The sequence below is a fragment of the Arachis duranensis genome, chromosome 4, assembly GCF_000817695.3.
Source record: "Arachis duranensis cultivar V14167 chromosome 4, aradu.V14167.gnm2.J7QH, whole genome shotgun sequence".
Taxonomy (NCBI): domain Eukaryota; kingdom Viridiplantae; phylum Streptophyta; class Magnoliopsida; order Fabales; family Fabaceae; genus Arachis; species Arachis duranensis.
In genome coordinates this window covers 22,302,619-22,315,120 of record NC_029775.3, presented here as the reverse complement: position 1 = coordinate 22,315,120, position 12,502 = coordinate 22,302,619, and the positions used below count along the sequence as shown (strand labels likewise).

Here is a 12,502-nt window from a genome sequence, read left to right as displayed (position 1 = left end):
TGAAGGAGTAAAAAGCAGAGTGTTGTGGCACGAAGTAGTGCAGAAGCTGAGTTTAGAGCAGTGGTTCATAGAATATGTAAAGCACTATGGGTAGAAAAAATCCTAAAAGAACTAAAGGTTCCTATTTCTCCATTAATAAGGTTGTATTGTGACAACAAATCTGCAATTTCTATTGCCCATAATCCAGTTCTGCATGATAAAACTAAACATGTTGAAGTTGACGAACATTTTATAAAGGAAAAGATTGAAAGAGAACAGATTTGTATCCTATATGTTCCGACCACGGAACAATTGGCATGTGTTCTAACTAAATGATTATCCAAAAAGACCTTTGATAGCATAATAAGCAAGCTATCAATGAAGGATATCTTCAAGCCAGCTTGAGGGGGAATGTTGACTAGATCAAATTAAAATCAAATTCCTAATTTATTTCATGAATCTTTTTTGTAAATAAAATTAATTATAATATTCTTTCTAGTTTTAGTTTAGCTTATTTTTAGGAATTTTATGACTAGAAATCTTTCATTATTTTAGGCTAGTATTTTTTTCATTTTCTAATTATTTCTATTTTTTTAATTCCTCTATAAAAAAATAATTTTTTATACATTTGAATATACATAATATTCAGAGACTTCAAGTTCAACGTATAATATATTCAAAAATCTCATGGGATGTGTTCCCAGTATTTTATTCCACATTTGCATAAAACAGGAGGAGGTAAAGGGGCACTATATATAGCAAATCTGACCAACAGTTAAGAGACTCTCATGAGGAATGTTGAAAAGCACACTATTTTCCCTGCATATCTTCCTAAGGAATGCATATATAAAATTAATAGCTATTTTCTTGTAGAATCTTGAATCCCTCGTCCTCACAACTGTGTTTCCAAGAATGTGAACCACCCCGGCATCCCGGCATTTGTTCAAGAACTCGAGTTCATCGACCTCAGGTGGCCGTGAAGCAATATTCCCATGTGATTCAGATCTATCAGATTCTAGTGAATCTACTGACGTAACTGACAAATCCATATTCGATGAATGTGTATTCTCGTTATTGTTATTCGACTCCGCCGGTGTTTGCTCATACGAACTGTAATTCTCTGAATCCGAGCATCCTTCCATCATGTAGTCAAGCTTGACAAACAAGAAAAGACTTTCGAAGAGTTTGTTCTCAAAATCATCATCTCTCCTGTGGAGATCTTTGTAGCCATATCGCGCCACACAGCGAAACATGTGGAGACTCTTGGGGCCAATTCTCTTGACAAGGAACCGTTCTTCTTCCGGGACAGTGTAGACAGGAAGATACTTAACGCACACGAAAATTACAACGGAATGTATAGCCGGCAAGTTAGTTATGAAATGTGAAAAGATATGTGGTACTCCTCTTGAGAGTTGTGTGTATACTAGTCCAACTCCGGGGACTCGAACCAGTCCTAAACTCGGTCCGAGGCCAAGAACCCATGCCATTGAGACCTTACTATGCATTTCAAACTCGTATCGTTTCAGCTTACCGTAGTGCCATACATACATGACAATGAAAAATGCTCCAGCAATTAAAAAGGGTATCCAACTACCTTGATCAACTTTGAATAGCACAGCAGAGCAGTATGAAAGCTCCACAAGAAGTGATACGCCGGCAAAAATGATGGCAAGGATCCAATGGCAGTGCCACACTAATATCATGATTAATATCATGAGAAATGTTGTTACCAGCATCACAAACAAAACAGCAGTACCTATTACAACAAGAAATGTTGTTACTCTCTTCATTACAAGATCTTAAATGTGCGAAAAATATGACTCGCGCCATTAGGCAACGAAACACTTACCATATGCATTTCCAATTTGGCTTTGATTCTCAAACCCAGCAGTAACAGTGATGCAGAGAACCATAAGAATCCAATTGATGTCTGGAATATATATCTGGCCAAGGAACTTCTTCGAAGTATGTACGATTTTGACTCGCGGAAAACAGCCATGAGCACGGGCTTGCTTAATAATTGAAGAGGTTGCAGATATTGTAGCCTGGCTTGCAACAACAGCCGCTCCTGTTGCCACAACAAATACCGGCCAGTACATTTTGTCTGCGGTGCAAAAAGGTAACCAACAACAAACATATTAAAGTGCTAAATGAAGAAATGAAGAAATGAAGAAGCAAATGTGCATCATTCTAAGAAAGAAATATAGAATCTTGTTATAGTTTTATCTCCACAGCATTCACATAAACATCAGAATAAGACAATGCTTTAGGCACAAGGAAGGTTTGGCAGTGAAACAAATGAATTTACTGCTAAATTCGATATCAAATTCTACTTTTTAAGAAAACTACTCATCATATGAGCAACAATGTCAATTATGCTGTGATCTTGATTACACTAATTTTAATGCCTCCACAACCCAGTCTCTTGATCCCACATGAATAATTGATTTCAATGACTATCCTGATAAACAAAGTATACAGGTTTTAACATTTTATATAGGTGTGCAAATACATGTCACATGCTCTTTTTACATTTTTGACATAAAGTATTACATTTTGTAACTTTTACAGACGAAGTCATTCATCAAAATCTGCACTATTTTTCAGCCAAACTATCAAATCAGATGGTAATGCCCTCTCACACCACGTGTCCATAGAAAATAGAAATTTTAATACTATGACGAACCTGGAATAGAACGATAGAAAGCATCTTGCGTATGATCCAAGTTATTCAGAAGATAAGCGGCCTGTCCAGAGTACGCCAAGAGAAGGCAAGGAAACACGAGAACAGTAAATGCAATTTGTACAGATGAGACTGGAAAATGAGCCAAGTCAGCAAAAAGAGCTTCGGTTCCTGAAATGAATCAAACAACAGTGTTAAGTTCACATGAACAATTCTGAAATATGACGTATAAGGAGGATATCATCATTCAACAACAATGAAAACTGACTTATTAACCTGTTATGCTGAGCATGATACCACCAAGGGAAGTCCAATCTTCTCGCCGTCCTCTTTTTAGATACCGATAGATATAGACGGGAGAAAATGCTCTTAGAACACTGCGGTCGTAATTCAATATGTTGTATATACCAATAGCTCCAATTAGGAGAAGCCAAAGCAAGACAATTGGAGCAAAGAGCCAACCAACTCGATCCGTACCATAATGTTGCAAGCTGAATAACCCAACTATTATTGCAACAGAAACCAGCACTACCACTTCTGAAACACCACATCAAAAAGAAAAATCTTTTCAACAAAGCAAAAGCAAACTAGTTTAAACTCTGATATTAGTTACACATGGCAAATGCATTGAGAAATAAAATAAAAAAAAATTGCGTTGATACAAGAGTATTTAGGAGTGGTACCATACCATTTTTCACATCAGGGATAGTTAACTTGATGCCACCAACTGCAGATAAAACTGCAATAGATAACCTTATCTAGTTAGAATAAATATCAAGAAAGTTCACATTCACAGAACTATAAGCTATACAGGAACAAGAAGATCAAGTGCAAACAGAGCACATACCAGAAATAGTTGGGGTAAGAATCCCATCCCCAATCATCATGCAGGTACCAATGAGGACAAGGATCAGGATAGTGTCTTTAGCATATTGGTGTGCCTCTATCCATCTTTTAGTTTTCGCAGCAAACGACTTTTCGTGGATGGTGGCCCGACTATATGTAGTGAGCTCTTCATCGGTACGATGCAGATTGGGAATGATTTTAATGTTGGCGTGTCGGCAAAGCAAAGAGTAGAGAGCGAATGTTCCACCTGGTCCACAGATGTAAGCTCTGTAAAACTTGGTTGCAGCTCAGCAATGCCAAACAGACATTTCTATCTGAAACGGCTTAAATGGGAATATCAATATATTTTACTTATCAAGGAATCCACTTAGCTTCTACTTAAAAGGTTAGCTTCAAAATGGAAATTCAGATAGGTACATCAACAAGATATTATCATTGTGAATAAAGAAATTTCAGATTACAAATACTCAATTATCTATAGCCAAATCAGCAAAAGTAACTAGCAACCTTTCAGATCCACCACATGAATCTAAGTGTAAGATTTTTAACAATGGCCAAGGTCTACACTAGTGTTCATGATGTGGTTTTTTCACAACCCAAACCAAAACCACACCAAACCACTTTTTCACATCAAGAACACCAGTGCATACCTTGGCCATTGTCATCTTTTATTTTTTTAGTTTTCTACAGTATCTCCCAGTCCAGCAGACTGATGACTAATCCGTCACATATCGTAGCTCTATTTAAGGATCCGTCGTTGGCCAATGAGTTGCTTAATACACAAGAGGAGATTCAAACCACTAACACTTATTTAAGCGTACGAATGAGCTGACTACTCAATCAACCCAAGTTGGTTTTGGCCATTTTCATTTGAAGAACAAAATCTATTACTGTACATCAATTGAATAACGAAAATCTACTGCAGCAATCTATACCTTGGCCATTGTCATTTGCTCTCAATACAATAAAAACGTATTTGATGAGCGGCACCAGTGTAAGTGAGTATATAATCAAAGAAAGAGCTCCAATAACATCCTCCTGATCTTTAGCACCATGAGGAAAAGTATTGTAGAAAACGTACAAAGGGGAAGTTCCCAAATCTCCATAAACCACACCAAGACTCTGATATGCAAGCCGAAGAATTAACAGAGCCGAAAATTTCTGTAGAAATGGAAACAGAATTAACAAGGAACTTAATAGAAAATACTAATACTCTAATAGCCAGTACAATATCTTGTAATTGGATCTGGAATGAAGATTTCCAGATTGAAATTTTACCCAGAACAATATGTAGAAATCTGAATTTTAGTCTACTTAGCATTTAGGTTTGTGCTTGAATTTCTTTCGAATATTTGAAATAAACTATTATATAAAAGGTATGCTCCTATACCCCAATGATTCACATTCAAAATAATTATATTGAATAATTTAACCTCTTTCCTTTTAAGATTTTTCAACATGAACCCTTTTGCAAGCATGGCACAAGCATATATCTACTGTACTACCTAATTGAAATAGCATATCTTTGAATTTCTATATCTATAGTATTGAATGCTGATTGATAAACCAGAAATGCTATCATTCAATTCCATCAATTTATTAAGGAATTGGTCCAGAAAAAAAGGAAAGTAAAAAAAAAGATTTATTTAATTATGCAAGACAAGATAGGTTTTAGACATTTCATAGTTTTTCAAATAAAACGAAAATCCAACTGGGGAAGAGAAAGAGAAACAAAGAGGAATATGAAAAAGAGAGTTTGAAGCTTACTTTTTCTTTGGATATATTTCTGATCCTCACAGCATCGTCATCAATAGGCTCATCGAGGTTCTGATCTAAAGCCCACATGCTACCCTTTTTCTTTAGGTTACTCCCATATGCTTCGTTTGTTGTCAGCATAAATGAATCTCAAGTTGATAGATAAACTCCTTTTTCTTTTCCAGACGAGTGCGGAGAAAATTTTAATCATTCGACAAAAGCTTAACACCATTTACAGATTGAGAAAAGTGCATCAGATTCAGTTTTAATCATAAACGAGCGCACTCTACATTCTAAACTAACCAACAAGCATTTCAAGTTAATAGGTAACTGCAAATGCTCCAGTAAAAAGAAAAAAAAAATGATAGATCATTGCAAATCCTAAAAATAGTAAAATGATTAAAAGTCAATATATAATTACAAAAAAAAATGATGACTTATTATTCATATTTCAAAGAAAATAATACATACAAAACTTAACTATTAAATGCATAATGCAAAAATGATGATTTATTATTCATATTTCAAAGAAAATAATACATACAAAACTTAACTATTAAATGCATAATGCGTTCATATCCTATAATATTTCTCAACTGTGCACAAAAAGGAAAAATCACAAATGATACATCTTAAGAGGAATGGAAGAGGCACTATACATAGAAAATCTGACCAACATTTAGGAGACTCTCATGAGGAATATTGAAAATCACACTATGCTCCCTGCATATCTTCCTAAGGAATGCATATATATAATCAACAGCTATTTTCTTGTAGAATCTTGAATCCCTCCTTGCCCTCACAACTGTGTTTCCTAGTATGTGGACCACCCCGGCATCCCGGCAGTTGTTCAAGAATTCGAGTTCATCAACCTCGGTGTGGCTGCTTACACGATCGGATGACTGTACAGTGATATTCACAGGTGATGGAGATCTAACTGGTACTATTGAATCTACTGTCGAAATTGACAAGTCAACATTTGAGGAAGCTGTGTTGTCATTATTGTTGTTGTTCAACACAGCATCTCTAGACTCCACTGTTTGCTGGCCGTACAAACTGTACTCATCAGAATCAGAGAATCCTTCCATCATCGACTCGAGCTTAACAAACACAAAAAGATTATGGAATAGTTTCTTCTCAAAATCATCATCTTTCTTGTGCAGGTCTTTATAGCCATACCGTGCCACGCACCGGAACATGTGGAAGTTCTTGGGGCCAATCCTCTTTACAAGGAATCGTTCTTCTTCTGGAACGGTGTAGACAGGAAGATACTTGACACACACGAAAACCACCACAGAATGGATGGCTGGTAAGTTGGTGATGAAGTGGGAAAAGATGTGTGGTACTCCACTTGCAAGCTCTGTGTATACTAATCCAACTCCAGGGACACGGACAAGTCCCAAACTCGGTCCGAGGCCAAGAACCCATGCCATTGAGACCTTACTATGCATTTCAAACTCGTAGCGCTTCAAGGTACCATAATGCCAAACATACATTATAATGAAAAATACTCCAGCAATTACAAGGGGTGCCCAACCACCTTGATCAACTTTGAATAGTACAGCTGAAAAGTATGTGCATTCCACAACCAACGATGTGAGTGTGAAAATGACGACAAGAATCCAATGGCAGTGCCAGACTAACAGCATGATTAAAATCATGAGCAGTGTTGTAACCAGCATGACCAACACAACAGCAGTACCTGTAGTGACATTGCATTTATATGAGATTTTAAATCAAGACGTAGCAATAAATGATTTAATACGCATAATAAGAGTGAACCCCCAACTTGGTCTTATTGACAAGTCATGACTTTTGCATTGGACAATCTCATCCTTCACCATTTTCATTACAATCATCATTTTCTAATTCTAGAGAAAATTTGGACCACCTTTTTACATGGTTAGAAACTTCGAGTATAATAAAAAAACAGTGAAGGACAAGACTATCTGATGCAAAAGCTGCCAATGACCAAATTGGGAGTTTGCTCGCACAATAAAGGTTTTGACAGACGAGATGCATGCATAATACTGCTAGAACTTGTATATTTCTTGGTATCTCTTTCTAATAATGAAATTCTAGGAAGAAAAAAATGTGCCAAAATATGCATAACACATTTAACCTCAGAAAGAAACATACCATATGCATTTCCAATCTGGTTTTGATTCTTAAACCCAGCCGTAACAGCGATGCAAAGAATCATAAGGATCCAATTCATATCTGGAATATATATCTGGCCAAGGAAATTCTTTGATGTATGTACAACTTTGACTCGTGGGAAACAGCCGTGAGCTAGCGCTTGCTTAATAATTGAAAAGGTTGCTGTTATTGTAGCCTGGCTAGCTACAATAGCTGCTGCTGTTGCTACGACAAATACGGGCCAATATATTTTTTCTGCACGGCAGAGGATTCATATATCAGGCAGTCACTTTCGGGCATGAAATGGCATAGCAGTAAACAAAAGAATTTAATGCAAAATTTGACATGTCTTATACTCTCAATAGAAGCTTTAAAGCAAGTCTAAGACAAACCTGGAATAGAACGGTAGAAAGCATCTTTCGTATGATCCAAGTTTAATAGAAGGTAGGCGGCCTGTCCAGAATATGCTAAAAGAAGGCAAGGGAACACAACTAGAGTGAATGCAATTTGTACAGATGAGACTGGAAAATGAGCTAAGTCGGCAAAAAGAGCCTCCGTCCCTGAAATAAATGATCACCGGTTGTCGAGTTCAAGTTAACAATGCACTTCACTTTATTATTAGTTCTGAAATATTCTCCACGATGAGGATACAACGGCAATAAAAAATGAATTCACCTGTTATGCTAAGCAAGATACCACCAAGGGAAGTCCAACCTTCTCTCCCTCCTCTTCTTAGATACCGATATATATAGATAGGTGAAAATGCTTTTAAAACACTGCTGTCATAATTCCATATGTTGTACATACCGATACCTCCAATTAGCAGAAACCAAAGTAAGACGATTGGAGCGAAGAGCCAACCAACTCTATCCGTACCATAATGTTGCAAGCTGAATAACCCGACTAGTATTACAACAGCAACCAGCACAACTACGCCTATAACTCAGCAAGGCAGCAACAGAAAAGAAAATCTTTTCAGGAAAACAAACCAGCTGAAACTTGAATGCTAGTTACACAAAGTGGTAGAAATTGAAGTAAAATGCACTTATACAAGAGTAGTACCATACCACTATCCACATCGGGGCGATTTACCTTGATGCCTCCAGCAGCAGATAAAACTGCAATAGAACATATAGTTACATATGTCTTGCATAAACTGAAGATCCACTAAAAAATATGCAATATAAAAGTAAATAAATGAATAAAATCAAATTAATTGATTAATCTTAAAATCACCCATACTATACGTTTTTTCTAACATGTTTACTTTTAAGATGCTTCAGATCCTCCAAGGTGTATTTTCATATCGAAGAATTGATAATTCTTATTTTTACAATTAGTGCTTAAATAATCTATTTCCCAACCAGACCTAAGGCCATGCATCAAGGCCCTTCCCAAGCTTTAAGCTTATGTTAAATACGAAAGGACTTCATAGCGAAGAGGGCCCTGATTAATCAGTGCTTTGTTTCCCACCACCTAGCCTACACAGGACCTTCGGCCCCATGTACACCTCTTTCTTAGTTCCTTGTGCCACTTTACTAGTGAGTCATTGGCAATAAATAGCAAGAAATTAGGAACAAGATCAGGTAACACATACCAGATATAGCAGGGGTAAGAATCCCGTCTCCTATCACCATGCAGGTACCAACAAGGACAAGTATGAGGATGGAGTTTTTATTAAATGCGTGTGTCTCAAGCCATCTTTTGGTTTTTGCAGCAAATGATCTTTCATGGATTGTAGCCCGGCTATATGTGGTGAGCTCTTCATCAGTACGATGCTGGTTGGGAATGATTTTAAGGTTTGCGTGTCGGCAAAGCAAGGAGTAGAGAGCGAATGTTCCACCTGGTCCACAGATATAAAGCTCAATAAGAATTAGTTGCAGCTCAACAATGCTAAGCTATCATGAAATGTCTTAAAAATGGATATAGCAGTATATTTTACTTGTCAAAGAACCAACTTAGCTTTTAATTAAAAAGGTTAACTTCAAAATAAAATGTCATATATTCAGAAGGTGAAATGTGTGGTATTAAGACATATTGGTGTCCGCCAGGCACTATCATACTAGATGAAGTTCCTTAGAGTTTAATTTCTGTACACTATCTTTGTAATGAAGTTTTATATTGACAACCAATCATGTGATGCCACAAAAACAAAAGTAGTTTTCTTTTTAAATAATAAGTGTGAAAAAAAACCACTTCCGATTGTTTGGCAGTACATGAATAGATGTCACTATAAAACCAGGACAACAATCTATACCTTGGCCATTGTCATTTGCTCTCAATACAATAAAAACATATTTGAGGAGTGGCACTAGTGTGAGAGAGTATATAATCAAAGAAAGAGCTCCGATAACATCCTCTCGATCTTTAGCTCCATGAGGAAATGTATTGTAGAAAACATACAAAGGGGAAGTTCCCAAATCTCCATAAACCACACCAAGACTCTGATATGCAAGCCGAAGAAGCAACAGCGCAGAAAATTTCTGTACAAATGAAAACAGCATAACAAGGAACTTAATACCAAATAGTAGTAGGTGGATCTGGAATGAAGATTTCCAGATTGAACTTCTACCCAAAACATCATGTAGAAACCTGAATTTCTTCTTCTACTACTTAGAATTTAGATTTGTGCTTGAGTTTCTTTTAAGTATATGATTTCAAAATGAGAAAAATGCTCTGGAATTAAATTCCACCTTCATGATTGTTTTTCTTTTCTTGAAAGAATAATTCTCACAGGTACCCTCCAATGAGGGAAATCTTGTTTGATGATTGATCAGATACAATCACACAACATGTAGGCACCTCTCCTAATTAAGAATCAAATCGCAGTTTGCCACATTGTACAAGGGACTAGCCCCTTTCACTAGGCTTAAACCCAGTTGAACCACATCCATAATTCTAATAAAATATTTACATGTTTTACTAGAATTTTCGACACAACACTTTTCAAAGTATGCACAAGCATATCTACTATACTACCAAGTTAAAACAGCATATCACTAAAACGTAGTAAGAATAGCATTTTTTCCCAATTGTATCCTTTTTCCTATAATACGAAAAATACAATTGGAAAAAACAAAAGTATAAATAAGGCACTTATTCAATTGTATACCATTAATTTCTCAATTCCATAAATTAATTAAGAAAGTTAATTAAAGGCTAATTACTAATTAGGAAAGACTGGATACTTTTTCAGTTTTCCTAGAAAACAAATAGAATTCCAATTCAGTAAATTAGAAAGAGAAAGAAGAACATGAAAAATTAGTTTGCATATCTTACTTTTTCTCTGTACATATTTTTTAGCCTTGCAGCTTCTTCATCCATTGGCTGATCCAGCTTTTGCTCCAAAGCCCACATGCTTCCTTTGTTATTATCAGCATCATCATCACTACCTAATCTTGAAGCCATTTTCTTTTTCCTTTATCAAAACTTCAATAACAAGACCTATGCCTTTGAGAACAGAAAAGTGCTTGGTAAGTTTATGCATATTCCAAACACAGGATCCAAAAACCAAACTCATAAAATCCAAAAAGACAAAGCAAAATTGAATTATTCAGGAGTTCACTTTGTGATTCCATGTCAACAAGTAACAAAGAAAGTCAAAAATTGACAGCCTCGGGTTATAGGAATGGGGTAAACGCCATAATAGATTGGTACCACCTCAACTTTTTTACGATAAATCAAACGTCAGCTCAGCTTTTTCACAGTAAATCAAACGTCAGCACAATCCAAAAATACTAAACCTCAAACTTTGCACAAAAGTAGCTGTTTTGGAATTTAGGATTGCATATTTTGTTCTATCCGCAAAATTTATATTTAAAAAAAAAAAGACAAAGAAGAAGTTTGAAGCTTTGTGATTGATATATCATTTTCTGAATAAAATAAATTAAGAAAAATCAAGACATGGACAGAGATTAAAATTCTAGCTCAAGTTCAGACAGCTATAGAAAAATTCTCAACAGCAAGAAGAAGAAATAACTCAGAAATGCAAATCATTCAAAAAAAAAAATAATTCCGCACCTGAAAAACCAACTCCCTCTCTCACACACCTCACCTGGTACCTTTCGACTTAAAGTATTGAAGCAAAGAAACGAAACGAAAAACAAGAAGAAAAGGGGAAGGTTTTTACGAAGTAGGAAACAATGATGAAGCGCGACGGCGGCGAAGGTCGGTTTATGAGAGAGAGAGAGAGAGAAAGAGAGAACCAATAGGGGAACGTAAGATATCAACACATGATAGGAGTCAGAAGAAGAAGAGAAGTACCTTGTTCATCTCTCTCTCGGCGCATATTCTGTCCGCTTCTGCTGAAAACATCACACACTCTCTTCTGACCAATATACACACTCATCAATTTTAGTTGGTTTAGGAATTAACTTTTTTAGTCTATTTAAATAGATAATAAAATTTGAATTTCATCCTGTGTATATAAAATGTTATTCGTTAGTAATAAATTCTTGAATAAAATTCATAATAAGCGGTGCTGAAAATACTCTCAGTAAAAAAAAAAAAAATATACACTCGCTCTTACGTCAGTTACGTGAGATCCACTTTCAAAATTACTCTCTCTCTCTTTGTCTTTTCATATTATAGTTGGCACTTGGCGCGGTAAACTCAGATCATTTCCGTCAATTTTTGTCATCTTTGATTTTATTCATGATGTAGGATATTTTATAAAAGAAAATTATGCACCACCACTTCTCATATTTTCATTATATATAATATAAATATAGATAAAGAATTTAATTTTAATATCGTGATAAAAAAAATGAAAGAACGAAAAAAAATAATACAAACTTAATGATATTCTAAAAATAGTATAAATATGATAACCACAGTTACCTTTTTTTGACATGATACCAATGATTAGTTTTGAACTTCCATATCTACTTTGTAGATATTCCTTTATAAATTAAATATTTGTGGCCATTTATTATTTAACTTTTTTATAATTTATGAATATTTTAAATATAATAGTTATTATAAATGTTTTTAAATAATATCTGTTTCATTTTCCTTATTAAAGTTTTAAAATCTTTGTCATTTATAATAAATAAATAATATTAAGCTACCTAAAATTTATCTAAAAAAAATGTAGGTTGG

The 12,502-nt window shown here is 35.3% G+C and overlaps 2 protein-coding genes across 2 annotated transcripts; both read right to left on the bottom strand.

Moving 5' to 3' along the window:
* Positions 1-584: 584 nt before the first annotated feature.
* LOC107483759 (potassium transporter 11) lies at positions 585-5,620 on the bottom strand. Its single transcript, XM_016104374.3, has 8 exons — positions 5,276-5,620; positions 4,444-4,669; positions 3,510-3,755; positions 3,351-3,401; positions 2,939-3,199; positions 2,666-2,833; positions 1,829-2,083; positions 585-1,735 (listed from the first exon to the last, which is right to left on the bottom strand). The coding sequence occupies exons 1-8, from the start codon at positions 5,402-5,404 to the stop codon at positions 729-731; spliced, it is 2,343 nt and encodes a 780-aa protein (XP_015959860.1). The 5' UTR covers positions 5,405-5,620; the 3' UTR covers positions 585-728.
* A 138-nt stretch (positions 5,621-5,758) lies between these two features.
* On the bottom strand, positions 5,759-10,696 carry LOC107483757 (potassium transporter 11; the record flags this gene model as incomplete). Its single annotated transcript, XM_021140237.2, is given in 8 exon segments — positions 5,759-6,965; positions 7,403-7,657; positions 7,795-7,962; positions 8,078-8,338; positions 8,470-8,520; positions 9,000-9,245; positions 9,660-9,885; positions 10,682-10,696. Coding segments are annotated over 8 exon segments (2,271 nt in total), but the record flags the coding sequence as incomplete, so codon positions are not given.
* Positions 10,697-12,502: the final 1,806 nt, after the last annotated feature.